Source organism: Jaculus jaculus, chromosome 2 (genome assembly GCF_020740685.1).
Source record: "Jaculus jaculus isolate mJacJac1 chromosome 2, mJacJac1.mat.Y.cur, whole genome shotgun sequence".
NCBI classification, from domain to species: domain Eukaryota; kingdom Metazoa; phylum Chordata; class Mammalia; order Rodentia; family Dipodidae; genus Jaculus; species Jaculus jaculus.
In genome coordinates, this window is record NC_059103.1 from 120,975,710 (window position 1) to 121,002,053 (window position 26,344).

The 26,344-nt window shown below is 41.2% G+C and overlaps 1 protein-coding gene and 2 pseudogenes across 4 annotated transcripts in view; 2 read left to right on the top strand and 1 right to left on the bottom strand.

Moving 5' to 3' along the window:
- Positions 1 to 2,153: 2,153 nt before the first annotated feature.
- Positions 2,154 to 26,344, top strand: part of Cnot6l (CCR4-NOT transcription complex subunit 6 like) — a 138,192-nt gene continuing 114,001 nt past the window's right edge. For 2 of the 4 annotated variants that reach the window (XM_045142808.1, XM_045142811.1), the window contains exon 1: positions 2,473 to 2,543. In XM_045142808.1, coding sequence (XP_044998743.1) covers positions 2,539 to 2,543 — 5 coding nt within the window. In that variant the 5' untranslated portion in view covers positions 2,473 to 2,538. Of the gene's footprint in view, positions 2,253 to 2,472; positions 2,544 to 2,778; positions 2,868 to 26,344 lie in introns of those variants that run through there. The other 2 variants (XM_045142809.1, XM_045142810.1) reach the window with 2 other exon arrangements.
- LOC123458896 lies at positions 4,199 to 4,360 on the bottom strand (annotated as a pseudogene).
- LOC123458894 lies at positions 25,009 to 25,163 on the top strand (annotated as a pseudogene).

Below are 26,344 nucleotides of genomic sequence, written 5' to 3' on the forward strand. Positions count from 1 at the left end.
AGAGGGACTGTATCTATTTGACTGTGCAGCTCTCAGTGCTAAGTAGTGTCTGGAATACAACCCCGCCCCCCATATGTCTGTTTATTGTACATGAGTGAAAAGCTAGAGAGCTATCAACAGGTGTTTGAAGAAACCTACGTTTATGAGGCTATCACATTTACACTCTGAGGTATTTATTTCTCTGTTCTTCAACATTTGGTAGTATTTTTCCTTGGGGGGGTGGGTCAAGAGGAAAGGCTGTTGGGCTGGGGAGATGAGTCAGCGGTTAAAGGTGCTAGCTTGCAAAGCCTGTCCACCAGGGGTTGTTTCCTAGTGCCCAAGTAAAGCTAGATGTATAATGTGGCGCATGCATCTGGAGTTCATTTGCAGTGGCAAAATGTCCTGGTGGGCCCATACTCACTCTCTCCAATAAACTAAAAACAAAACAAGAAACAACAGACTTGATGGAGGAAGGGCACTCTTCTGAGTTCTGTTTGGCGTTGTGGTTAGGAAGGGACATGAAAACGGAACTCAAGTGAAAAACCTGGGTGGCTCGTAGATCTTTTTGGTCTACAGGGGTTTTTTCATTCACTCACACTTCCTGGTGAGAAGATGAGAGTTTTGTTCAGTTTTGGCTGATGATTTGCATTTTTTTGGCATCTTCCTCCCCACCTTGTGTGATAAAAGGCATTTTACACTCAGTAATAGGGCCCAAGATAAGCTGCAAACAACATGATGTGCTTAGGGTGCTAAAAATGCTAAAGCACTTCTGAGGGTAAAACACTGAACAGTGTAATAGAACGAGGACAAACAATGGTAAAAAACACAATCCCGGGACATGCACGGAGGAGACTGAAGTCGTGCAGAACAGTATTCCGCAGAAGAAACATGGCTAATTTGCTTTTTGGACTCCTCATAGGTAGTAAAAATGCACCTGGCCCACAAAACAAAACGAAACCGCTCAAACTTAAAAATATGGCCACATTTACATACACCATTTCTAGTTTACACTTCAATGTAATTTTATCGCGAGAAGGAAAAATGAAAAAAAAAAAAAAAGAAAGATGGTTTTCTAAGCTTACTTCCCACTCTGCAGCTTCCACATGCTACCCATGGGGAAAAAAAATCCACCGATGATGTGAGAAAAACCTTTCCTTCGGTCAGGTCACTTCGCCTTACCTAGCATCGCATCATCCATCCATCACCTACACCTGTCCCTGGCTTTCCCGTCACTCTTGAACAGCGCTTAGACTGCGCGACCACTGGCGCGAAGCTCTTTCGCCTTACGGACGTGAAATTCTGATAACCTTACGAGGATCCTCAGCTCGATTTTTTTTCAGCTCAAGCGCATGAAAAAGGAAAACACAGCAAGGGAGGCGAAGGAAGGAAGGGAGGGGGGGAAGCCGGAGCCCGCACCTCCGCTCGCGCACGCGCACTCCAGCGAAGCGTCGCGCTCGCGGGGCGGGGCCGAGACCCGCGGAGGCGCAGGAGCTCCGCCCACTCCGACGCCCCGCCCCTCCGACGCCCCGCCCCCTCGGCGCCGGGGAGTGACTGACTCCCGCCAGCCCCTCCACGTCAATCAACTCTCCTCCTCGCACTCTGTGCACCTTGTTATTAAATCTCCAAACCGACGTCGCCCGGACCTCCTAGCTCCCCCCGGCCGTCGGGGGTGGGGTGTGAACGCGTGTGAGCGTGAGCGAAGGCACCGTAAAAGCCCAGCGTCTCTCGTTCGGCCCGGGCCTCGGCAGCGCCCGGCTCAGCAGCAACCCCCGCAGCAGCGGCAGCCCCGGCTCCGGGAGGCCAAGGCCAAGGCCGGGCTTGTGAGGCTCTCTTGGGTGGCTGCGGGGGCGCCGTTTTCCTCCGTCTGCTGCGGCTGCTGGTGTGTGTGTGGTGTGTGTGGGTGGGTGGGGGGAAGCTCGGCGGCGGCCGCGGGGCCTTTTCCTGAGCGCCTCGGGTCACCCGTCCTCGAAGTCCGGCGGGGCGGCCCTCGTCCCCCTCCCCGCCCCCATCCGTCTCCTGGGTCGCTGCCGTCCGCCCGCCGTCACCGCCGCCGCCTCTGCCATTACTCAGGCCGGCCCGGCCCGGCCCGCCCGTCCGTCCCGAGTCCCCTCCGGCCGGTGCCTCTTCCTCCCGGCGGGCTGCCTGCATGTCTTTACTGCCCTCAGCCCCGCCGCCACCGCCGCCGCCGCCTCCCCCGCCGCCGCAGCTCCAGCAGCAGACGCCCCGCCGCCGCCGCCGCCGTCGTCGCCCGGACCCTGGCGCACTGAATGCAGGTGAGGAAGGGGCGCAGGTTGCGGGGCTGGGGGTGGGTGGAAGGGCGACCCCCGGTTCCGGGCCCGCCAGCTCCGGCCCTCTCCCGCCGCTTCCCCTCGGGGCGGGCGGGCGCGCGTGTTTGTGTTTTGCGTGAGCGGCGGCGGCTCGGGAGGGGAAGCATCTGTGCGGGCCTGGTGCGCGCGCGTGCTGTGTGTGTGTGTGCGTGTGTGTATATGTGTGTGCGCGCGTGTTTCCCCTGCCGCGGGGAAATGGCTGCTGTGGCTCCTCCTGGGCCCGGGGAGGAGAATGAGGTAGAGTGGTGTTTTCGTGCCTCGGGCTAGCGCCGAGGGTGGTGGGGCGAGAGGCGCGCGTCCCCCCCGGGGTGGGGGGGGACGTGAGGTGGGAGAGGGCCGAATGTCGTGTGGGTGTGCTGTGGGCACTTTGGCGGGCTCGGAGGCGGCCCGAGGACCCGCGGCGAGTGGGTGTGTGGCTGGGGGGCGGCGCGCCGCGGGCGGGGGGTGGCGGCGGCCCGGGGTTCCGGCCAGGGGCTCCGGGGGGGAGGCGGCGGGCGCGTGTTCGGGGCCCCGGAGTGGCGTGTCCCTCCCCCTTTGTGGCCAGGCTCCCGAGCCTCGCAGGTGAGAGACCGACCGACAGACCGAGCCGCTCGCCCGGGCCCGGGCCGGAGGTCCGGAGTGGAGTGTGTGAGCGCGGGGGCCGCGAGGACGGCCGGGGTCGGCGCCGCGCTTCCCCAGGCTGGGTTGCGGCCGCGGCAGGAAGCGCGCCGGCCTGCAGCGCGGCCTAACCGCCTTCGCGCCCTCCCCGTGCGCCCGCCGGCCAGCCCGCCCGCCCGCTCCCGGGACCCGGAGCTCGCGCGGGTCCCGGGCTCCGCGCTGGCCTGGGCAGGTGAGGGCCGGAGGCGGGACGCGCCGACCAGGGTCTACCCGGCCGCCCGCTCGCCTGCGCGGCTCCTGAGGGGAGGCGAAGGCGAATTTTGGCGTTCCAGCTGCAGGCCTTTCCCGGCCGGCCGGCGGGAACCTGAGGAAGAGTGAATCAAAGCAGTAAATCTCGGAATACGTGCTCCCCCCATATCTCCTCTTTACACCCTTCTTTTTTAAGGCTGTGGTTCGAGAGACTGTAAATATTCTCCCTTTTGTTTGTTGTTATTGTTGCAAATACTTTGTCGTTGATAAATGTATCGCCTCCCCCTCCCGAAAACCTCCCTAGAGGAGTAAGGGAAGAGAGGAAAACTGGCTTTCTCCTAGCCTACCTATTGGTGTTGGTAGGACAAATTGGTTTTGTGCTTTTGAATTCGCTTTATCCTGCCTCCTATGGGGGAGAGGCTTGCACACGTTGAACTGAGGTCAGCGAGGAAGAGGAAGTTACTGAAGCTGTCATCTTAACCCAGCCAGCTTATTTAGCTTAGGCTGTTTAGGAAGATTATGTTCAGGAGCTAGGCTGAGCTGTTTGTACACACTTGGAAGCACACAGCCACATTTTAGGAGATGCTACCTTATTACTTCCCGTTGTTTGAATTGTCCATCAAGATTGTGGTGCACAGCCAAACATTTTCTTCAGATCAAGCAGCTTCTATAGTATACTCACAGTGTGTGTGTGTGTGTCTGTGTGTGTGTGCGCGCGCGCGCGCGCGCTCCTGGAAAGCTGTTTTAGAGGAATCAAAGCAAAAGGCGGTTATAAAGATAAATCGCTGCCTATAGGCTCACAGTGCATTTCAGATCCAAATGTAAATGGCATTAGGGTAATTATTTGCTGATTTACTCTACTTTTTATAGTTGTATTAGCCCATATATTTAGATCCTGACTATGGATAAACTTATAATACAGATTTGGTGTTTTTAGGACATGGTCTATGTAATGGCTAGAGATTCCTCTTTTCTAAGAACCTGGGCTTACAAAGAAGCAATATGCTGTTCACTGGGAAGCGGGGAGGAAAGCTAAGGGAAGGTAAAAAAGCTGTTTTCTGTTCTTGACTAGAAACATTTTAAGACACAATTTCGTGGGAAGACTTTAAAGGCTGCAGACCTCAATTGGAACTGTAACCATGTCCCTTCTTTAAAACTGATAAGAACAGGTACTACACTTGATCTTAGCCAAAAGGCCAAGAAGCAGTCCCCTCCCACTTTTTTTTTCTAGCTGTTTGGCCTTAGAAAAAGTGTCTAGTAGTTGTAAAACCTCTGTAGTAGAGATGGTACCATTCAGTAATGTGAGAATAGGTTGAGAAAACATGTTTGTCACCTAGTAGATGCTTAGTTAATGCTGGCACCTACAACCCTGAATTGTCAATTTTGAAATGCATTTATAAGTACAAATGCTTATTACTTGTCCAGAGCCATATTCACTGTGAGTTAGAAATCAAGATAATAAAGTTGAGAATGTAGCTCTGTGGTGGACCACTTGTCTAGTGTGTGTGAAGCCCTGGATTCAGAACTGGGCAAAAACAAAACAAAATAGAATATCCTATAGTGCTTCGATAAACATGTAAACATGAAATATACTTTTTAAAAAAAAACTTTTTGTTCATTTTTATTTGTTTATTTGAGAGCGACAGAGAGAAAGAGGCAAATAGAGGGAATGGGCGCATAAACTCCACAGATGCATGCACCCCCTTGTGCATCTGGCTAACGTGGGTCCTGGGGAATCGAGCCTCGAACCAGGGTCCTTAGGCTTCGCAGGCAAGTGCTTAACCGCTAAACCATCTCTCCAGCCCGAAATATACTTTTTCTAAAAATAAAATTATTATGGCCTTGTATATTAGTGAGTAGAAAATAGCTATATTTATGTTTTTGAATAGTTCATCTCTGTTTTATTACTTCTGTGAGTTTTTTTTTTTATGCAGTCATGACAATCAAACATTAGGAGGAGTCAAGGAACCAGATTATATATAGATTCACAAAGACCAAGTGTTACAAAAATGCTATATAATTTGTTTAGTTGATGTTGACTGATTCTGGTAAATAAAACCTAGGAGTATTTTTCTGAATGAAAGCAAAACTTTTCTGTCAAGTTACAATCGCTTGCCATTTTTATTATTTTGTGTGGAGTAGTAACTGTTTATTAAATTTTAAGTATGTCGTGTGGAAAAAAGTGCTAGTAATCTTACTTATCTATTTTTGAGATAGGAACAAGCTCTGTAGCCCAGACTGTCCTCTTGACTTAAAATTCTCCTGCCTTAGCCTCCCTAGTACTGGGGTTATAGATAGGTGCCACTGCACTCAACTTAAATTAAAAGATTTTATTTTTATTTCCTTTTTTTGGTTGGGGAATGGGAGGGAAAGGGCAAAGAGAATATGGGAGCAGTTCAATTGGCTTAAATTTGTGTCCTGTTTTACATATGCCAGTTTGGGCAGTTAGCTCTTAAATTTAGACTAACAATAATGATTTTTTTTTAAAAAAAAAAAACCTCTAGATTTGTGCTGGAGAAATGGCTCAGAGGTTAAGGCACTGCCTGCAAAACCAAACCACCTGGGTCCAATTTTCCAGTATCTGTGTAAAGCCAGACACACAACTCATGCGTCTGGAGTTTGCCATGTCTAGAGGCCCTGACATGCCTATTCTCCTTCTCTCTGTCTGTCCGTCTTCTCTTTTTTCTGTCTCTTAAAATAAAAGAAAATAAAATAGTTTTAAAAACTAGATTTTTCTAAATTTTCTTTTTTAAAGGATTTTTTAAAGGAGCGGTTATGGGTGCTCATATGAATGTGAGTGCTTGTGCCTGTATAAGACCAGAGATCAACCCCAGGTATTGTGCTCAGGAACACTGACATTTTTTTTTTATTTTCTATATTTTATTATGGGGGGGAGGGAGGGAGGGAGGGAGAGAATTGGCATGTCAGTGCCTCCAGCCACTGCAGACAAATTCCAGACACATGCACCACCTTGTGCATTGGCTTACCTGGGTCCTGGGAAATCAAACCAGGTCCTGTGGCTCAAGCGCCTTAACTGCAGAACCATCTCTCCAGCCCCAAATTTTCTTTTTGTTTTTTTTGAGGCAGGGTCTCACACTAGCTCAGGCTGACCTGGAATTCACCATCTGTTCTCAGGCTGGCCTCTAACTCACTGTGATCTTCCTACCTCTACCTCCCAACTGCTGGGATTAAAGGGGTGCACCACTACACCCAGCCTAAACTTTCTAATTGTTGTACAGTGAATTTTCTTAAAATTTCAAAATATCTAGTGAGATGTTGCATATAAACATAACTGGCTATCTAAATTTCTAGGACAACTTTATTAGAATGTAAAGTATACTAAAGTTAGTGTTATGGGTGTGTATATGGTTACATAAAAATCATCTGTCATATGGCTGTATTTAAAGGAAGTATTCTTACCCTAAATGTAGTTTAAAAAAATATTTTATTATTTATTTATTTATTTGACAGAGAAAGGGGCGGGGGGGGGGAGAGAATGGGCACGCCAGGGCCTATAGCCACTGCAAATGAACTCCAGACAAATTTTCCCCTTTGTGCATCTGGCTAACATGGGTCCTGGGGAATTGAACCAGGGTCCTTTGCCTTTGCAGGCAAACGCCTTAACCGCTAAGTCTTCCCTCCTAATATAGTTTTTAATTATTTTTTACTTAAAAATATATATTTATTTACAAGCCTGGAGAGTGGGAGAGGAGTGTGTGTGTGAGAGAGAGAATTGGTGTGCTAGGGCTTCTTGCCACTTCAAACGAGTTCCAGATGCATGCATTACTATATGTGGCTTTATGTGGGTACTGGGGAGTGGAACTGAGGTTGTCAAGCATTGCAAGCCTGTCCCTTTAAAACGGAGCCATTTCTCCAGCACTATTTTTACCTTTTTGGTTTTTCGAGGTAGGGTTTCACTCCAGCCCAGGCTGACTTGGAACTCACTGTGTAGTCTCAGGGTTGTCTTGAACTCATGGCAGTCCTCCTAACCCTGCCTGCCAAGTGCTAGGATTAAAGGCATGAACCACCATTTCTGGCTTTTAAAAAACTTTTTTATGTGTATGTTTATGTGTATGGGTGCTCATATGAATGTGAGTGCTTGTGCCTGTGTAAGACCAGAGATCAACCCCAGGTATTGTGCTCAGGAACACTGACTTTTTTTTTTTTTTTTTTTGAGACTGGGTCTGTTGTTGGCCTGGAGCTCACCAAGTAGGCTAGACAAGCAGGGCAGTGAGTTCCAGGGATCTTCCTGTCTCTACTTCCCCAATTTCAGATTAAAGTATACATCACCATGCCTAGCATATTTATGTGGATACTGGGGATAGAATTTAGCAAGCACTTTACCATCTAAACTATTTCTCTACCTTAATATTTTTTAATAATTTAATTGAATAAGTTTTGCCTTACTTGGTGTGGTGGTTTGATTCAGGTGTCCTCCATAAGGTGTTCTGAATGCTAGGTTCCCAGCTGATGGAGATTTGGGAATTAATGCCTCCTGGAGGGAGTGTATTGTTGGGGGTGGGCTTACGGATGTTATAGCCAGTTTCCCCTTGCCAGTGTTGGGCATATCCTCCTGTTGCTATTGTCTACGGTATGTTGGCCAGGGGTTAATGCCCAGGCTCTGCTCATGTTGTTTTCCCTGTCAGCGTGGATCTTCCCCCTTGAGCCTGTAAGCCAAATAAACTTCTTTTTTCTCCCCTCCAACAAGCTGCTTGCTCTTGTTTGGGTGATTTCTACCAGCAATGCAAACCTGACTTGGTATTTAGTAGTTTTCATATTGAAATTATGAATTGGGAAACATTGTGAATTACAGTATTTTAAAATCCTGTATAGTTTAATTTGGGAGAATTAAGGAAAACATTTCTCTGTAATCATGAAAACACATGATACCGCACTGTTAAAATTTTTGGGCATCCAGCCTAGTGGCACATGCCTGTAATCCTAGCACTCTGGAGACAGAACTGTTGAGTTCAGACCAGTCTGGCTGTGAGACCCTGTCACAGAAACCAGACCAACCAAATAAAATGAACCCCTCCTAAAACGACAAACAAAAAGAAAAGATATGTGGAAACATTGTTAGCAGTGGAAATGCTCATGCTACTTCTATTTAAAGGAATTATGTTGCAACCAAGGCAAGATAGAAGTATTATTTAGGTTTTAAAAATTTAATGTTACTTAAAAGAACCTTTATACAATCTTTCCAAAATACTTCTTAGAAACATCTATAACTAGAAGGAGTTGAAATATTTAGGGATTTATGAATGTATTTTGGGTAATTCTAATTAGGAAAATAAATGAAAAAACTTAAGTGTCTTTTAACACAGAGTTTGTTTATGTATTGCTTACATGACAGTCCTGTACAGGTGGTTAGCAGGCTTGTCTTCCAGGGGTAATCTACTGAGGATGGTTCTTTAGATTTTTGTGACTTCACCCTTCCTAGGGTCTTGAAATCCTGCCTACTGCCCACAAACCATTTTTTGAGAGACTTTAGACTGAAAGGGACAAACATCTCCCCAAATTTCAATGGCAAAAATTTGCCCCAGAGGATTATTTGAATATAAGGATATGGTAATGAAAAACTGGGTAGTGGACATCTTGTCTATGTTTTCTGTGGAGAACATTTTATTAGTTTAGGTAGTAGCGTTATTTATGAAATTATATCCAAAAGTTGAACTATAATCCATAATAATTGCTTTCTAGCTGGGTGTGGTGGTGTATGCCTTTAATCCCAACAACCAGGAGGCAGAGGTAGGAGGATTGTCATGAGTTTGAGGCCATCCTGAGACTATATTGTGAATTCCATGTCAGCCTGGATTAGAGTGAGACCCTACCTTGAAAAATCAGAAAACAAAACAAAACAAAAACAGAATTTCTTTTTTTTTTAAGTTTTATCTTATTTTTATTTATTAGAGAATAGGTGAACCAGGGACTCCAGCCTCTGCAAATGAATTCGAGACACATATGCCACTTTGTGCATCTGTCTTACATGGGTCCTGGGAATAGAATTGCTTTCTAACTTCAAAGAAAAATTGTTTCTGTGGGGAGGGGAGGAAAAGAGAGGAGGAGAAAGGATAAGATAAGAACCATAAGAAAAGGGGGTGGAATATGGAGCTCTGATATGTGAGGGGCTTGTGAATGACAAATGATTTTACTAGCTATTTAAAGGCTTACAGTTTTGTGTAAAGGCATATGCCACCATGCCTGGCTCAACTTCAATTTTAATTGAATCATACTTTCATCTTTTATTATACAGGATTATTGAAATGTGCCATCTCAATTTACCTTTACTTATTTTTTTCCCTAAGAGTGACTGTCCATCTGTGAGTTGTCTCACTTCCTTCTCCTTCCCATCCCCAAAAGATTTTTGAAAAATTTATTTATCTGCAACTAGAGAAAGATAGAAGAGACAGACATAGACAGACAGAATGGACACACCAGCTACTACAAATTAATGCTAGTTGCATGCCCCACTTTGTGCATCTGGATTTTTGTGGGTACTGGGGAATCGAACTCCCTTAGGCTCTGCAGGCAAGCTTAACCACTGAGTCATCTCTCTAGCCCAGATATTTTTGCTAAATAGTCTGGTTTACTTCTCCGTAGCAATCATTCCCAATATCTTGCATCTTGAAAGTTAAAAGCCTTATTTGAGGACCCACTCCATACCCAGTGTTATTCCCAAGTCCAAAAAGAAGTATGAAATAAGCAGAAGACATTCTTGTAAAGTTTATAGCTTAAAAGAGATTAAGCATATAATTTATTCATTTAAAAACAACAAATGAACTAGTGCAAACAACACAGTATGATTGATAAATGGACATTGTAAGATGAAGAAACAAAATGTAATGGTGAGTTGGTCAAAGTACTGAGAAAAAAATTTAAACATCCCTTTCATTATTTTTTGTTGTTTGAGAAACAGACATGAGACAGGCAGGTGTGTGTAGAGAGTGTGTACTGGCACTCTAGGGCCTCCTCTTACTGCAAGCAACTCCAGATGTCTGTGCCATTTTGTGCATCTGGCTTTATGTGGGTATTAGGGAATCAAACCAGGGCCATCAGGCTCTGCAAGCAAGTGCCTTTAACCACTAAGCCATCTCTCCAGTCCGTAAGTAACTTTTTTCCAATGTTTGCATACTTCAAAAGTAATTCATTAATAGTTTTTTAAATAATTTTTTTATTAACATCTTCCATGATTATAAAAAATACCCCATGGCGATACCCTCCCTCTGGAGTCCCATTTTCCCCTTTGAAACTCCACTCTCCATCATACCCCCTCCCCATCTCAATCAGTCTCTCTTTTACTTTTGATGTCTTGATCTTTTCCTCATCTTATGATGGTCTTATGCAGGTACTATCAGGCACTGTGAGGCCATGGATATCCAGGCCATTTTGTGTCTGGAGGGAGCATGTTGAATGGAGTCCTGCCCTTCCTTTGGCTCTTGCATTCTTTCTACCACCTCTTCCGCATTAGACCCTGAGCCTTAGAAGGTGTGATACAGATATTGCAGTACTGAGCACTGCGGTCATTTCTTTCCATCACCATGATACCTTCTGAGTTGTTCCAAGGTCACTGCCATCTGAAAAGAGAAGATTATCAACCAAAAGTGAGAGTAGCATTAATATAAGGGTGTGAACATTAACAGAAGTGCTTACTGGGCAGTTTGATAAGCATAATATATACATTTGGCCAGACGACAGAAGACGTTACACCCCTAGGGCTTATGACTACCCCTGTTTTAAGTTTTCAGTATCAGGGATGTATTTCCTTCCCATGGAGTGGGCCTCTAGTCCAATTAGAGGGCAGTTGGTTTCCCCCATAACAGACGTGCCACTATTGCACCTGTTGGCTCATTTGTCCTGACTGGCCAATTATAAGTCTTCAGTGTCCGCTGATGAGTATCTTCACTGGTGATTTCTCTTTCTCCCATTGAACTGCATGCAGATGTCTTCTTACAGCTTTCTGTCAGCTGGTCTGCATGGAGGAGGTTATCAGCTCAGTTCCAGCAAGATTTCTCAGTGGCCTTGCAGCCCAAGTATATGGAGTCTTTAGCAATAGAGTCTTACCATCTATTCCTGGTGGGAAAGCAAGGGCCTTGGCAATGGCCTATAATATAGTTTTGGGGCATCAGGGATCTCCCTGGCCAACAACTCATTGAAGGTATCCCATCCCTGGCACTGATAATTTTCTAGCAACAATCTACAGCTCCTGAGTGTTCCATTATCCAAAAAGTAGGTTTACATATGTTTTATTTATATCCTCTTAGATTTTGATTAGCTGTCCCTCCACCTTTCCTTTACTCAATCTCTTCCCCAGACCTCATTTTGGGCCTTTCCATTAATCTTCTATTTACATATATACAATACCATCCTATTAAGTGCCCCCCTCCCTTCCTTTCTCTTCCCTTTCTATCTCTTTTCTAGCTTACTGGCCTCTGCTACTGAGTTTTTAATATACTGAAAGTTGTTACCCTTCACAGTTAACTTTTGGGATGTTTTTGTATAAAATATAGTAATCGAACAGTCTTTAAGAGACCCTTGAGTAGTTAGGAAGAAGGGGGTTTTAGTGGAGTAGGGTTGAGAGAGAAAGAGCAAAAGGTAATGGGGTTGGGCGTGGTGGTACATGCCTTTAATCCCAGCACTTGGGAGGCAGAAGTAGGAGGATTGCTATGAGTTCAATCATGGCCAGCCTGAGACTTCATAGTGAATTCCAGGTTAGCGTGGGCTTTGAAACACCCCCACCAAAAAAAATAATGGGAGGAGGGAGGATTATGATCAGATTACTACAGTGTTCATGTATTTTCATACATTCTCAATAAAAATAAAAATGTTACCCTTTATTCTCTTACAGCCCTAAGTAATCATTGTGTTTGTATCACTAGATATGCCTATTCTGCATTTTTGGTAAAAATGAGATATGTCATTTGTAGTATTTTAGGATTTTTTGCTTTCCATGTTGTCAGGCTTCATGTGCTTCATTTTTGTGGTTTATTGATTGGTTGATGGACATTTGGGCTATTTCCATCTTTTGGCTATAATAATCATCCTGTGAGCATTCATGTCCAAAATGTATGATTGTTTTCATTGTATCCCTAGGAGAATAGCTGTGCCATGTGGTACCTCATTTTTAAACTTATGAGGAATTTCTAGACTACCTTTCAAAGCTGCTATAGTGTTTTACATTTTTATTATTAATACCTTAGACACCTAGCTTCTCCACAGGCTTGACCAAAAAAAAAAAAAAAAAAAATTCTAGTCTTTTTCTTGTGGTTGTGAAATGACAGTTCTTGGTTTTAAAGTGCAGTTCTCTGATAATGAGCATCTTTTCATGTGCTTATTAGCCATATAAATTTTTTCTTTGCAGAGAATTGTGTGAATACATTTTGAGTTCTTTGCCTGTGTTTATATTTTTTAAATTACTGAGTCTACTATATATAATTGATGCACCCATTATCATATATGTGATTTTCTCATTATTTTCCCTCAGCCTGAGTTGCCTTTTTTACTTACCGAGGATGTTCTTTGAAGCATAAAAGTTTCAGGTCTGGGCTGGAGGGATGGTTTAGTGGTTATTAAAACGTTTGCCTGCAAAGCCAAAGGACCCAGGTTCTTCAGTTCCCCTTGCAAGACCCATGTTAGCCAGATGCACAAGGGGGTGCACACATCTGGGGTTCGTTTGCAGTGGCTGGAGGCCCTGGTGTGCCCATTCTTTCTCTCCCTATTTCTCCGTCAAATAAATAAATAATTAAAAAAAAAACTTTTCAGATCTATCTGAATGTGTGTGTGTGTATACTATTTTTATTTATTTGAGAGAGGGAAAGAGGCACAGAGACGGAAAGAGAAAACGAGTCCTCGATATTGTTAGTTTGTGTATGCCTGGTCTGATAGGAGTTTAATAATCCTTTCATGTGTTTGTTTGTTCCAGTCTTATTTGTTGAAGACATTATTCTTAATCCATTTAATAATCTTATCCTTGTCAAAAATCAGTTAACTGCATATGTGAGAGTTCATTTCTGGATTTTCTCTGCTGTTCCACTGATCTGTATATTTGTCCTTATATCAGCTAATAGAAAGTTCTTGGTTTTTTTTTTTGTTTTGTTTTTCGAGGTGGGGTCTCACTCTGGTCCAGGCTGACCTGGAATTAACTCTGTCATCTCAGGGTGACCTTGAACTCATGGCAATCCTCCTACCTCTGCCTCCTGAGTGCTGGTGGTCTTTTTTTTTTTTTTTTTTTAAATGCTAGATAGATAGAAAGAATTGGTGTGCCAGGTCCTCCAACCTCTGCAGTCAAACTCCAGATGCAAGTGCCACTCTGTACACATGTGCAACCTTGCATGCTTGCATCTGGCTTACCTGGAACTTGGAGAGTTGAACATGAGTCCTTACTTAGGCTTTGCAGGCAGGAGCCTTAACAGCTAAGTCATCACTCCAGCCCCTCCCCCTTGATTTTTAAAAGATTATTTCAGCTTGTTTGTGACTTGGTTTTTTTTCATACTGATTTTAGGATCAACTTGTCACTTTGTCAGAGAAGACAGTTACGATTTTGATGTTAAATCTAAGATGAATTTGAGGAACATTGCTATCTCAGTAAAACTTACCTTCTGACCACTTATTTAGTTGTTCGATTGTTTTTGCAAATATTTCATCCTTGTCAGAGTGGTTTCACATTTCTTTTATTGCATTTATTCCCAAATATTTTATTTTACATGCTATTAGAAGTGAAATTGTTTTGAAATTTTCTTAACTTTTTGAGTTGTTCATTACATGTGTGTTTATATAAAAGTGCAGTCATCTCAGTGCAACTTTGCTGAACCTGCTCAATTAGTTTTTAAGTTGATTCTATAGAATTTTTAAATGTAAATAAGAAACATGCCACCTATATATAAGTGAAGTCTTTTATTAGAACCTCCAGTATATTTTGAAAAGAAGTCAACAGCCTGAAGTTTACTTGCAACAAATTCTTGTCTTGCTTCTGATCTTAAGAGGAGAACTTTCAGGCTTCCATCATTAAGTATGAAGTTACCTGTGGCTTTCTGTCTGTGTATGTGTGCATATGTGGGTCTTATGTGCATGTAGAGGCTAGAGAGTGACATGATGTAGCTTCCTCAGTCACCTTCCACCCTTACTGGGTACTGGTGGTGGGAGGAATCCTGCTTTCACTACAAACACTTTAGTCATAGAGCATATTCCCAGCCCCCAAACTGTCTTTTCATAGATACTTTTTATCACACTAAGGAAGCTCACTTCTGTTCCTTTTTGCTGTTTTTTTTTTTCCTTGCCAAAAGACTTCAGTGTTGAGTTTGGAGGGAAATGTAACACTTGACTGACATAATAATAATAATTTTTTTTTCTGTGTGTAGAAGAGGAATTGGATTTTTTTCTTCGTCTCTGTTTCAGTCAGGTTCACATTGCTGGCAGAGAACACCTAACCAAGAACAGCTTGTGGGAGGAAAAGGTTTATTTTGGCTTACAGACTCAAGGGGAAGCTCCATGATGGCAGGAGAAAACGATAGCATGAGCAGAAAGTGGCATTACCTCCTACCCAACATCAGGTAGACAACATCAACAGGAGAGTGTGCCAAACACTGTCAAGAGGAAGTTGGTTATAATACCCATAAGCCTGCCCCCAACAACACACTGCCTCAAGGAGGCTTCAATTACTAAATTGCCACTAGCTGGGTACCTACCATTCAAAACACATAAGTTTATGGGGGTTGCCTGGATCAAATCACCACACTATCCTTCCCTATTATCTCTTTCATACTTACTAATAATTTTCCCATCAATTCATATGCACATTTGAAGAATTTTTTCAATTAGTTTGATAGGTTTGAAGGGGATCACAGGAAGCAGAGGAAAAGAGTATAGTTACAAATGAAGTGCTAACCATAGGATTTAAAAAGTAGACAAATTCTTGCTGTTTTGAATGTATGGTTCCATGTTTAGTCTAATGTAGTTTGATCTTAGTTGTCCATTGACCTAACCCCTCAGAACGTTTCACCATCAATGATTTTGTTTTTGTATGTTATTTAAACAGTGTAAGGTCTGGAAGGGATAGCTCAGCTGATAAAATGTTTGCTTTGAAAGCATGAAGATCTGAATTCAATTCCTGGTACCCATATAAAAAAAGTAAAACAAAGATAAATGATCTTACAAAAACAGAATGTATGGGGCTGGGAAGATGGCTCACCAGTTAAAGATATTTGTTTATAAAGCCTGCTGGCCTGGATTCAATTGCTATGTCACTAATGGAAGCCAAATGCAAAAAGCAAGGGTTTGGTATTTGTTTGTAGTGGCAAGAAGTCCTGGTGCATGTGTGCATACATACATGTACTCACAAAAAATAAGCAAGTAAATAGAAATTAAAAATCTAGATTTTTAGGTAAATTTTCTCTAAAGAATAAAGAAATGTTTTGTGGGCTGGAGAGATGGTTTAGCAGTTAAGGCATTTGCCTGCAAAGCCAAAGGACCCAGGTTCAATTGCCCTAGACCCACTTAAGCCAGATGGACAAGGGTGGTGCATGCATCTGGAGTTCATTTGCAGTGGCTGGAGGCCCTGGTGTGCCTGTTCTTTCTCTCTATCTTTTTCTATATATATCTCTTTCTCCCTATCTTAAATAAATAAATAAATAAATGTTTTGTTTGTGATATTTACCCTTTTTAATTTTTGAAATTTTGCTTGTATTTAGCTCTAGTCTGATAAAGTATTTCCCTGAAATTATTTTTTTGTCTGTGCTAGACATGGAACCTCAGGCCTGTGTGTTAAGTATGTTGTTAGTCCTTAAAGTTACATTAAATTTAAGAATTTTCCTATTTATAATGCATAGTTGCCAAGTAGTAACAGATTTTTTGTTTTTGTATTTTTCATGGGTTTATAGTTTCTAACTTTCTGTTAACTTGTTTGGTCTATTTTTGTTCAGATAAAATTTATTTTTTATCTTTACTTATTTATTTGATAGAGAAAGAGGAGGAGGAAGAGGAGGAGGAGGAGGAGGAGAGAGAGAGAGAATGGGTACACCAGTGCCTCCAGCCACAGCAAACAAATTTCAGATGTGTGTGCCCCCTTGTGCATCTGTCTAATATGGGTCCTGGGGACTCAAACCTTGGTTCTTTGACTTTGCAGGCAAACACCTTAACCTCTAAGCCATCCCCCCAGCCCTAAAATTTTATTTTTTAAAGAAACAAGTTCATTTTACTGTGTGAGACACACATCTTTTATATTGAATTAGAAGCCTAGTAATTTAGACTTTCAAATACTCTTTTATTTCTTAAGAGTTGGCATTGGTGACACAAAATAAAGGTTGTAATACCTTGCTTATATTCATTCTTTTTTTTTTTTTTTTCAAAGAGCAACACTCTCTGAACTTCTGGTTTAAATTCTTATATTTCTCTTTTTACATATTAAATAGATTTCTCAAATGAGTAGCCAAGAGCAGGGTTATATAATACAAATGACAAACACTGCTAAAAGAATAGAATTAAATTTGGATTATATAAACTTTAACGTCACTCTATACAAAACCCTTAGTATTTTTACATATGCCTATTTATGATTGTAATTTTTATTATGTTTAAGTAAAGCACCCCCCCAAAAAATTACCTAAAGGGTTCACACTGTAGTTCATGTTTAGTACAGCATCTACACATAAATTTATTTAAAAAATGTGAATTATATACAGAATAATGTTATTCACTTTTTGTCACCATGACAAAATAACTGAGAAACAAAGGATAAAAGATTTATTTTAGCTCATGATTTCAGAAGTTTCAGGTCATGGTTGGCTGGCTCCATTGCTTCTGGGCCTGTGGCAAGGCAGACTCATCCCATGACAGGAAAACTGTTTCCTTCAGGGCAGTTAGGAAACAGAGGGAGGGAGCTGGGGACAAGATAAAACTCCTCCTAGGGCAATCCTCAGTGACCCTCTTCCTCTAGCTGGGGTCCACATCCTAATTCCTATCATCTCTCAATACCACCATCAAATTATGAATCCATTGAAGAGGTGAATGTTGCCCTGATGCAATCACTTCTCAAAAGCCCACCAGCATAGGTAACCAAGCTTTGAATACAGTATTGTGGGACATTCCAGAATCAATCCATAAGAGTAACTTTCAAACATTGAGAATTTAAGTCACTAAAAGTTCATCTAGTTGGAGCCCAGCCTGGTGGTACACACCTTTATTCCCAGCACTCTGGAGGCCTAGATAGGAGGATCGCCATGCGTTCAAGGCCACCCTGAGACTACATAGTGAATTCCAGGTTAGCCTGGGCTAGAGTGAGACCCTACCTTGGTAACCCTCTTGTCCCCCAAAAGTTTATCTAGTTGGGCATGGTAGTACACAACTGTAATCCCAGAATTTGGTGTATTGAGGTAGGAGGAATTCAAGGCCTGCCTCTGCTACATAGCAAGACTGTTTATGGTGGAAAATATTTTTTTTAAAGGAAGAAAAAAGTATATTTAACCTATTAACGTCTATATATTAAGTCGGTAATGACTATAATATATGGTGTTTATGCTTCTGGAGTAAAAAAAGACATTTGAGATGTAGTTTTGTGTGGTGGCTTTGAGCATGCTCTGATCATGCTGTGTATGTGTTCTACAACTGAGCCATAGCCTTAACCTTTAGGAATGGACCTAATACTGGATAATTGAGTATCAAGACTGAAAATCCCTTTCCCTTGCCTTTACATGTATAATCTAAATCATAAAAACCCTGTGCTATAGTATTGTTTTCAGTCCATAGTAAGTTAAGAATTTGAGCCTTGGATTTTCCACTTTGTAGCTGTCTGGAATTTCATTTAACTTCTCCATGTCTCAGTTGCTGTATAATAGCGAGATAACAGTTGTGTATTGATTAAATGGTATAACATTTGTAACGTTCTTACAGTAGTACCCAGCTCATCTATAATAATAAAAAAATTACCCCAGCATATGTTAGCTATTTTGGCTTCTTATTAGAAACATACTAATTATTTAACAAATCTAAGGTTACAGTGGAACCTGTTTGACTCCAAATGCTTGTTTTGCTTGTATGGTTAAGTGTGGTTATAACAAACAAGTGAGGCAGAGTATGCTCAGCAAGAGTAACATTTAATGCTGTAACATACAGAGAGTTTGTAGCAGTTTAAGCCCCCAGGGTGATAATGAGAACAGGGAGAAGGCTTTCTTGAATTTTTGATGACATAAAAGAAAGGGAAGAAAAAGAGGTTATTGAAAACTCTTTCTTCTGCCAGTTTCTCTTCTCTTTTTTGTTCTTTTCAAGGTAGGGTTACACTTTTGGATTTTTACATGATTATTTAAAAATGCAAAATCATTAATTGCTGTCAAGTCAGATTGTAAGCAGGTTGATTTGTGTGCTTGAATATTTAAATGGAATTGCTCATTTCTTATTACAGTCCTTGTAAAGCTGATGTTACTAATAGGTATTTTACATTTGAGGATCCTGAAGTTGAGCAAATTTGATGAAGGTCACATAGCAGGTGACAGGTTCAGAATTATATTATTAGAATTCTTAAACCTGTGTACTTTCCAGAATATCTTTCTGCCTCTTGTGTTTTTAGAATAAGATGCCAATGTCATAGCCATTATGAGTAAGGCTGTCAAGTTCTTTTCTTTGCTCCCCTCTTTCTTTAGTTTTGTTACTAATTACTCTTCCTTCTATTATATTCTCTACCTTTGCTGTAATGAGTGACTTAAACCCTAGCCTGTCCTTTAAATGTGTCTACAACACTTTATGACCTCACTGACTTCTTTAATAAATCACCCCAGGTGCTCCTTACTCTAGGAAATTACCTGACACTTCTAGTCTAGGCTTTATTATCTTTTGTGCATTCCTTTAGAATGCTGTGTATTTATTTTCTCTTTGATAAAATTTGCCTCTGGGTCTTGTAATTACCTGGTTTATGTCTTGGCTTTTCTGTTAGCTTGTGTGATTTTTTTTTTTTTTTTTGAGGGTGCTGAGGATGTATACTATATCTCAGACCATAGGGCCATTATAGTGTTTGTTGTATAGTACATATTTAGTAAATGTGTGTTAAATTTATAAATGGCATAGCATACTGTGGAAACTATATTAACAGCTGTGTATTTGCAGAAAGATGAATCCAGATGTTAAGTGTGTGAGAAGTCATGTTAATTTCTAGGACTTGAGTGTGGTCCTGGATGCTGTTGATTGCCTAAGTAAGGAATTTTAATTGTGTTCTTTTTTATTAAAGTATCTTTAAAAATATCTTTATTTCTTTGAGAGAGAAAAAGAGGCAGAGAGAATGGGCATGCCAGGGCCTCTAGCTGCTGCAAAATGTACCCAGACACATACGCCACCTCATGTATCTGTCTTATGTGGGTCCTGGGGAATTGAGCCTGGGTCCTCATCTGTCTTATGTGGGTCCTGGGGAATTGAGCCTGGGTCCTTTGGCTTTGTAGGCAAGCACCTCAGCCGCTAAGCCATCTCTCCTGCCCTTTATTGTGTTCTTCATGTTACTGATATGGAGATTTCCACTCTAGAGCAGCAGATGTTTTCAAAATTCATGAACTGTGAACTTTATTAATACCCAAACTTTGTGTTGTAATTTTTTTTTCATATTTTATAGGACATTAATTAACTACACTCTTATAGTAGATAATGCAAACATGGGCTCCAAAATATCATAATTATCAATACTGTTGAAGACACTGGGAGCCACTGACCAACTTTCACTAGATTGGTGTTAGTTTGAAGTTAATTAATTTCTTTTTCAGAGCTTGGGATTGAATGTGGATTTGAAATGTGTTAGATGAGTGCTGTACCATTGAGCCTTCTGAAAATCTCAGCCTTCTGAAACTTATTTTATTTTGCTTTTTTTTGGCAGCTGTTAAAATATTTTATTTATGAGAGAGAGAAATTGGGAGAGACGGTGGGAGAGAATATGGAATATAGGTAAGCTAGGGCCTCCAGCCACTGCAAACCATCACCAGATGTCTGAGCCATTTTGTGTATCTGGCTTACGTGTGTACTGGGGAATTGAACTTGGGTCCTTAGGATTCGCAGACAAGCACCTTAACTGCTAACCCATCTCTCTAGACCCTGAAATTTATTAGTTTTTGGTTTTCTGAGGTAGGGTCTCGTTCTAGCTCAGGCTGACTGGAATTCATTATGTCGTCTCATCCAACTCACGGCGATCCTTCTACCTCTGCCTCCTGAGTGCTGGGATTAAAGGAGTGTGCCACCATGCCTGGTGTCTGAAATTTATTTAAAAAAATTTTTTTTTTGTTCATTTTTTATTTATTTGAGAGCAACAGACATAGAGAGAAAGACAGATAGAGGGAGAGAGAGAGAATGGGCGCGCCAGGGCTTCCAGCCTCTGCAAACGAACTCCAGACGCGTGCGCCCCCTTGTGCATCTGGCTAACATGGGACCTGGGGAACCGAGCCTCGAACCGGAGTCCTTAGGCTTCACAGGCAAGCTCTTAACCGCTAAGCCATCTCTCCAGCCCCTGAAATTTATTTTTAAGATGATTAATCTGATATGAAGAATCAGGTGAGAAGATGAGAATGGGTGGAGAGAGACTTTCTTTTTTGAGTTAAAATATAAAGTGTTAAGTTTAGAAATAAGGTCTGGCAGCACATGTTTATAATCCCCGTACTTGAGAGGCTGAGTGAGAAGTAGGGCTGCCATGAGTTCTAGAGTTCAGGTCACCTTGGTCTAGAATGAGATCCTATCCCAGAAAACAGAAACACATCACTAACAAGAAGAAAGATACATATTTTGGTTAGGATGAAAAGAAAAATTTCAAGTCATATTGGTTATTGAGTATGACAGGGAGAAGCCATAGATTTAAATGGGAAGGTGAAAGAGAAATCGGGGATTTTGTGTTAGACAAATAGGAAAATGGAAGAGAATTCAGGGAAAAAAAACCCTGAAAATTGTGTGGTAGACAAATGGTTTCTACTGGAGTGATTTCTGTACTTGGCTGAATTTAGGTCCTGATTAATTAATGCTTGGTTAATTTGAGTATTTTCATGATTGGCTTCCCTGTCTGCCTGTACTTCATGGTTCTTAACCTTTGCTCAGTTCTGTAAACACTATTGAATCTGGAGAAGGCAATAGCTCTTTTGTGGAATGGTAAGTTAAGATAACTAAAGTAACTAACATTGAATTAAAAACAAACTTACTGGGATGAAGATGTAGCTGAATTGGTGGAGTTCTGTTCTGTGTACAAGGAGCTAGGTTTGATCCCAGCATTGTGTGAAACCAGGTATTGTGATACACACTTGTAGTTTATGGTTCAGCATTGGGGGGGGATTGAGGAAGGAGGATCAGAAGTTGAAGGCTATCACCCTGAGATGACAGAGTTAATTCTAGGTCAGCCTGGACCAGAGTGAGACCCTACCTTGAAAAACCAAAAAAAAAAAAAAAAAAAGAAAGAAAGAAGTTGAAGGCTATATATATAATTTGAAGCCAACCTGGGAGACATGAGACCCAGATCAGGAGGGTAAGTAAGATAGAAGGATTGCCTTGAGTTTGAGGCCAGGCTGGGGCTACAGAATGAGTTCCAGGTCAGTCTGGGCTAAAGTGAAACTTTTCCTCTAACAAACAAACAAGCAAACAAACAAAAAGCAGAAACAAGAAGAAAGAACCTGTTATAATGAAGTATCAATACATACAGAATAAGTTTCTGATACAGAAGTGCATGTATTTCTTTATAGCTAGATTTATGTATGAAGATCTAACAGTGAATCTAATAACTACCTTTATTGTGAAGTAATGATTCATATAGAAGATATCTGTGATCTTTGCAACAACTATAATATGATATGGAAATGTAATTGTGATAAAATTCACAAGCATTACTAACTACAGTGCAGATTATCTAGGTCTATCTGAAAAAGTTACTGCATTTCAACTAGATGTTAGTGAAAGCAGTGATGTAATATTCTTGCTATACAGATTTGCATGTTCCCTAGTATTTATGAATGCCAGTCTAGGTTAATAACCTGTGCTTATGTTGTCTCCTAGCTTTACTCTATTTTGTATTCTTTTGTCTTAGTAATTTTATTTATAGGTGGTAATACTGTTATTACCTCATACCTGTTTTGGAAGTAATATGTATTATTTTAAAATGAAAAGTTCAAATGATACCAGAAACCATCATTTTGTTTTTCATGTGTCATGTATTTCATGGTAATTAAGACTGTTAGTATAACACAGTGCTATTTGTTAGTATTATTATAGATAGTATTATTTGAGCACTGTGTTCTTACATAACTACATAAACAGTATAAATAGAATCATACTGATATTGCTTGTTTATGTTATTAAAACATTTCCATCATTCCAAAAGGAAATTTTATGTATCAATCTGTTTCCCTGTCTGCTGGCAGCTACCAACTACTTTGTTTTTATTGGATTGAGTAGGCATTTTTAAAGATTTTATTCATTTATTAGAGAAGAGAGAAAGAGTAAGAGAGACAGGGTGGGAGGGAGGGAGAGGTAGAGGGGGACAGAATATGGACATATCAGGGCTTCTAGTCATTGCAAATGAACTCCAGATACATGCTCCATTTTGTGCATCTGACTTTACGTGGGTACTGGGGAATCAAACCTGGGTCTCATTCCCTATCCCCCTCAGGTAGGCAGATACCTCACCTGCTTGAGCCATCTCACCAACCAATTTTAGGCATTTTATGTAAATAAAATTATACAATATGTGATCTTTTTGTCTGGCTTTTTTCACTTTTTGTAATTTTGAGATCAGTCCATGTGGAAGTGTGTAATAGTACTCCATGCCTTTTTTTTGTTTGTTTGTTTGCTTTTTCGAGGTAGGGTTTCACTCTAGCTCAGGCTGACCTGGAATTCACTCTGTATTCTCAGGGTGGCCTCGAACTCATGGCGATCCTTCTACCTCTGCCTCCTGAGTGCTGGGATTAAAGGCATTCACCACCACGACCGGCTCCATGCCTTTTTATGGCTGAAGAAAGTTCCTTTTCTGTGCATATAGACCCTTTTGACTATTGTAAATACTTTTGTGAACATTCATGTGCATATTTTTGTGTGGGCATGTTTATATATTTTTTTCTTGAATATGATAGGATCTATGGTAATTCTCTGCTAAACTTTTTTAAAATTGAGAAATTTATTAATATATTGCAAATTGATCATATTCCCATAAGGTTATATGCTTATGTTCCCTATGCCCTGCCCCCATTCCACGGAGGGCTTTCCTCAGAGGGGTTATTGGTAGCTACTGTGGGGTCATGAATACACCAATTCCTGTCTGTGGACACTGATTCATAGTACACCTTTCCATCCTGTGGGTCTTAAATTTTTTCTGCCTCCTTTTCTACAGTGTGCCTTGAGCCTTGGAGGGTGTGTTACAGGTCTTAAGTGTTGAGCTCTCAGCAGCATCTGATGTTTTTCTTTTTTCTTTTCTTTTCTTTTCTTTCTTTTTTTTTTTTTTTTTTTGAGAAAGAGAAAGAAATAGACAAGAGGGGGAGAGAGAATTGACAGTGCCAGGGTCTCACACTGAAATTGAAATCCAGATGTTTGTGCCACCCAGTGGGCATGTGCAACCTTGAGCTTGCCTCACCTTTGTGCATCTGGCTAATGTAGGATCTGGAGAGTCAAACATGGGACCTTAGGCTTCACAGGCAAGCGCCTTAACCACTAAACCATCTCTCCAGCCCTGAGTTTCTGTTTTGATGAGTGTTGAGTCTCCTCAGTCTACTACCATCTCCATGGAGAAGGTTTTCTGGTCAGCAGTGAGAGTAGCTTTCATATAATTAAAAAAAAATACTTCACTTGTATTTGTTTTTTTGAGAGAGAGGGAGAGGGAGTGGGAGCGGGAGAGAAGGAGGGAGAGGGAGAGGGAGAGGGAGAGGGAGAGAAGGAGGGAGCGGGAGAGGGAGAGGGAGCGGGAGAGAGGGGGAGGGGGGAATGAGAAAGGGCGTGCCAGGGCTTCTAGGCACTGCCAGTGAGTTCCAGGTCCATGTTCCACCTTGTGCATCTGGCTTATGTGGGTTCTGGGGAGTTGAACCTGGGTCCTTAAGCTTTGCAGGTAATCACTTTGACCACGAATCCATCTTTCTAGCCCAAGCACTCAGATTTAATGTGCTATTTCCTCTGTGATGTTTCCTGGGCCCTGGCAAATAAGAGATGACTCGTTTTGTGACAGGCCCTCACCCTTCTTTTTATTCCTTGTCAAACTAATGGGTTCCTGTCATCTGGACCCCTAGTGGCCAACTCAGTTCTTGCAGTTAGGAGTGCTATCAACAACCTTTGTTGAACTTTTTGAGGAATTTATCTATTTATCTACACTGTTTCTTCCTAGTTTATGAGTTTGTTTTTTTAATAACCTTGTTGCCCATTTAATAACCTTGTTGCCCATCAATTTTTCTCTTTTAAAGGTAAGGTCTTGCCCTAATCCAGGCTGATCTGAAATTCACTATGTAGTTCTAGGGTAGTCTCGAATTGACAGTGATCCTCCTACCTCTGCCTCAAGTGCTGGGATTAATGGCGTATACCACCATACCTGCCCATTAAATATTTTGGAGAGTTTGTTCTAGTTTTTAAGTTACCTTTGGCTTTACTATTAACCTTATTAATACTTGTTATTTATGATGTTTATCTCATTTTTATGGCCTTGGTCTTGCTTAGAAGAGTTTTCTGTATACAGACCCTATAAAATTCTTTTTATGCATTTTATTCCAAGGAATGTGTAGAATTAAACTTGGAATAGCTTATAGGAGGTTAGCTTTTGTAGTTGGACTTAACCTGAAATTATAGTTGTGAATTATTTTGTTATGTTGATGGTTAAACCACATGCTAGGCAAGTATTGTAATATTGGGCCACATCCTCAACACTTAACCTATGTTTAAGAAGTCTAAAACTGCTTCTTGGTCTTTTGCCAAGACCAAGTATAACCTCTGTTCTTACTAGTTTAATTTCTGATAAATCTTACATCCTGGGAAATATTGATTACTGAAGCTGGTAGATGGAATAAGACCTGGTATTGCAGTAATTCCAGGAACTGTTCACCCCTTAAAAAAATTCCAGTGTAATAATCTGTGAGGTATTGGATGCTTTATAACTTACCTGTATCTAAGATTCTTTATCTGTAAAATTGTACTTAGTGTGTAGTTGATAATTTTAGTGAAATTTAACATGATAGTATATGCAAATGCTTTATCAAACTGGGCACATACTGGGCATTTAGTGCATGTTTTCTTCTCTCTTCATCTCATAAACCCCATGTTCCTTTACTCTACTTAATATCTAGTCCAAAATATGAGGCAAGAGACAGTTTGAAGATAAGAGTATGGCTCTCAGTCTTTTGGAATGAATACCACCTGAAAAGGAGAGTGACTCTTTAGTTTACTTTTAGTGGTGACAATTTTTTAGTAGCCATGCTTCAATTGGCTAAGGACTAAATTAAGCCATGCAACTTACATGAAATATGTCTTACATATATCTATCAGTATTGTACTCAGGAAATGCTAGTGGAGGATAAAGATAGCCATACCAAGACAAGGTATTTTTATCTAGTATATAAATTTGGGTTTTTTTGTTTGTTTGTTTGTTTTGTTTTGTTTTTTTCGAGGTAGGATTTTGCTGTAATCCAGGCTGACCAGGAATTCAATATTTAGTGTCAGGGTGGCTTTGAACTCATGGCAATGCAACCACTTCAACCTCCCAAGTGCTAGGATTAAAGGCATGCACCACCATGCCTGACTTGTCCTGTTTTTTTTTTTTTTTAAGGTAATTTTTATTAGTTACAATATTTTTAACACTTTACGTCATCAATCTGGTTAATAATACCACTATTCAAAACTTGTTTGGTGGCTCTTTTATGATACATATGTTATTCGTTAAATTACAGAGATTAGTGAAGTGTTCTTTTTCCTTTGTGGAAAGTAGCAAAGTTTGTAAAGTGATGATAAGTATATTTTCCATCTTTTCTAAAGTCTAAGTTTTTATTTTTATTTTTTTTTTTTAGGGAAAGGGAAATATTTCTACAATGGGTTTTGGATAATTTTTTTTTTTCTTTTTGGTTTTTCGATGTAGGGTCTCACTGTAGCCCAGGCTGACCTGGGATTCACTATGTAGTCTCAGGGTGGCCTGGAACTCATGGCAATCCTCCTGTGTCTGCCTCCCAAGTGCTGGGATTAAAGGCTGGCATGGAATTTTCTTATGGCTTGGAACTCAAAGGGATCTTCCTACCTTG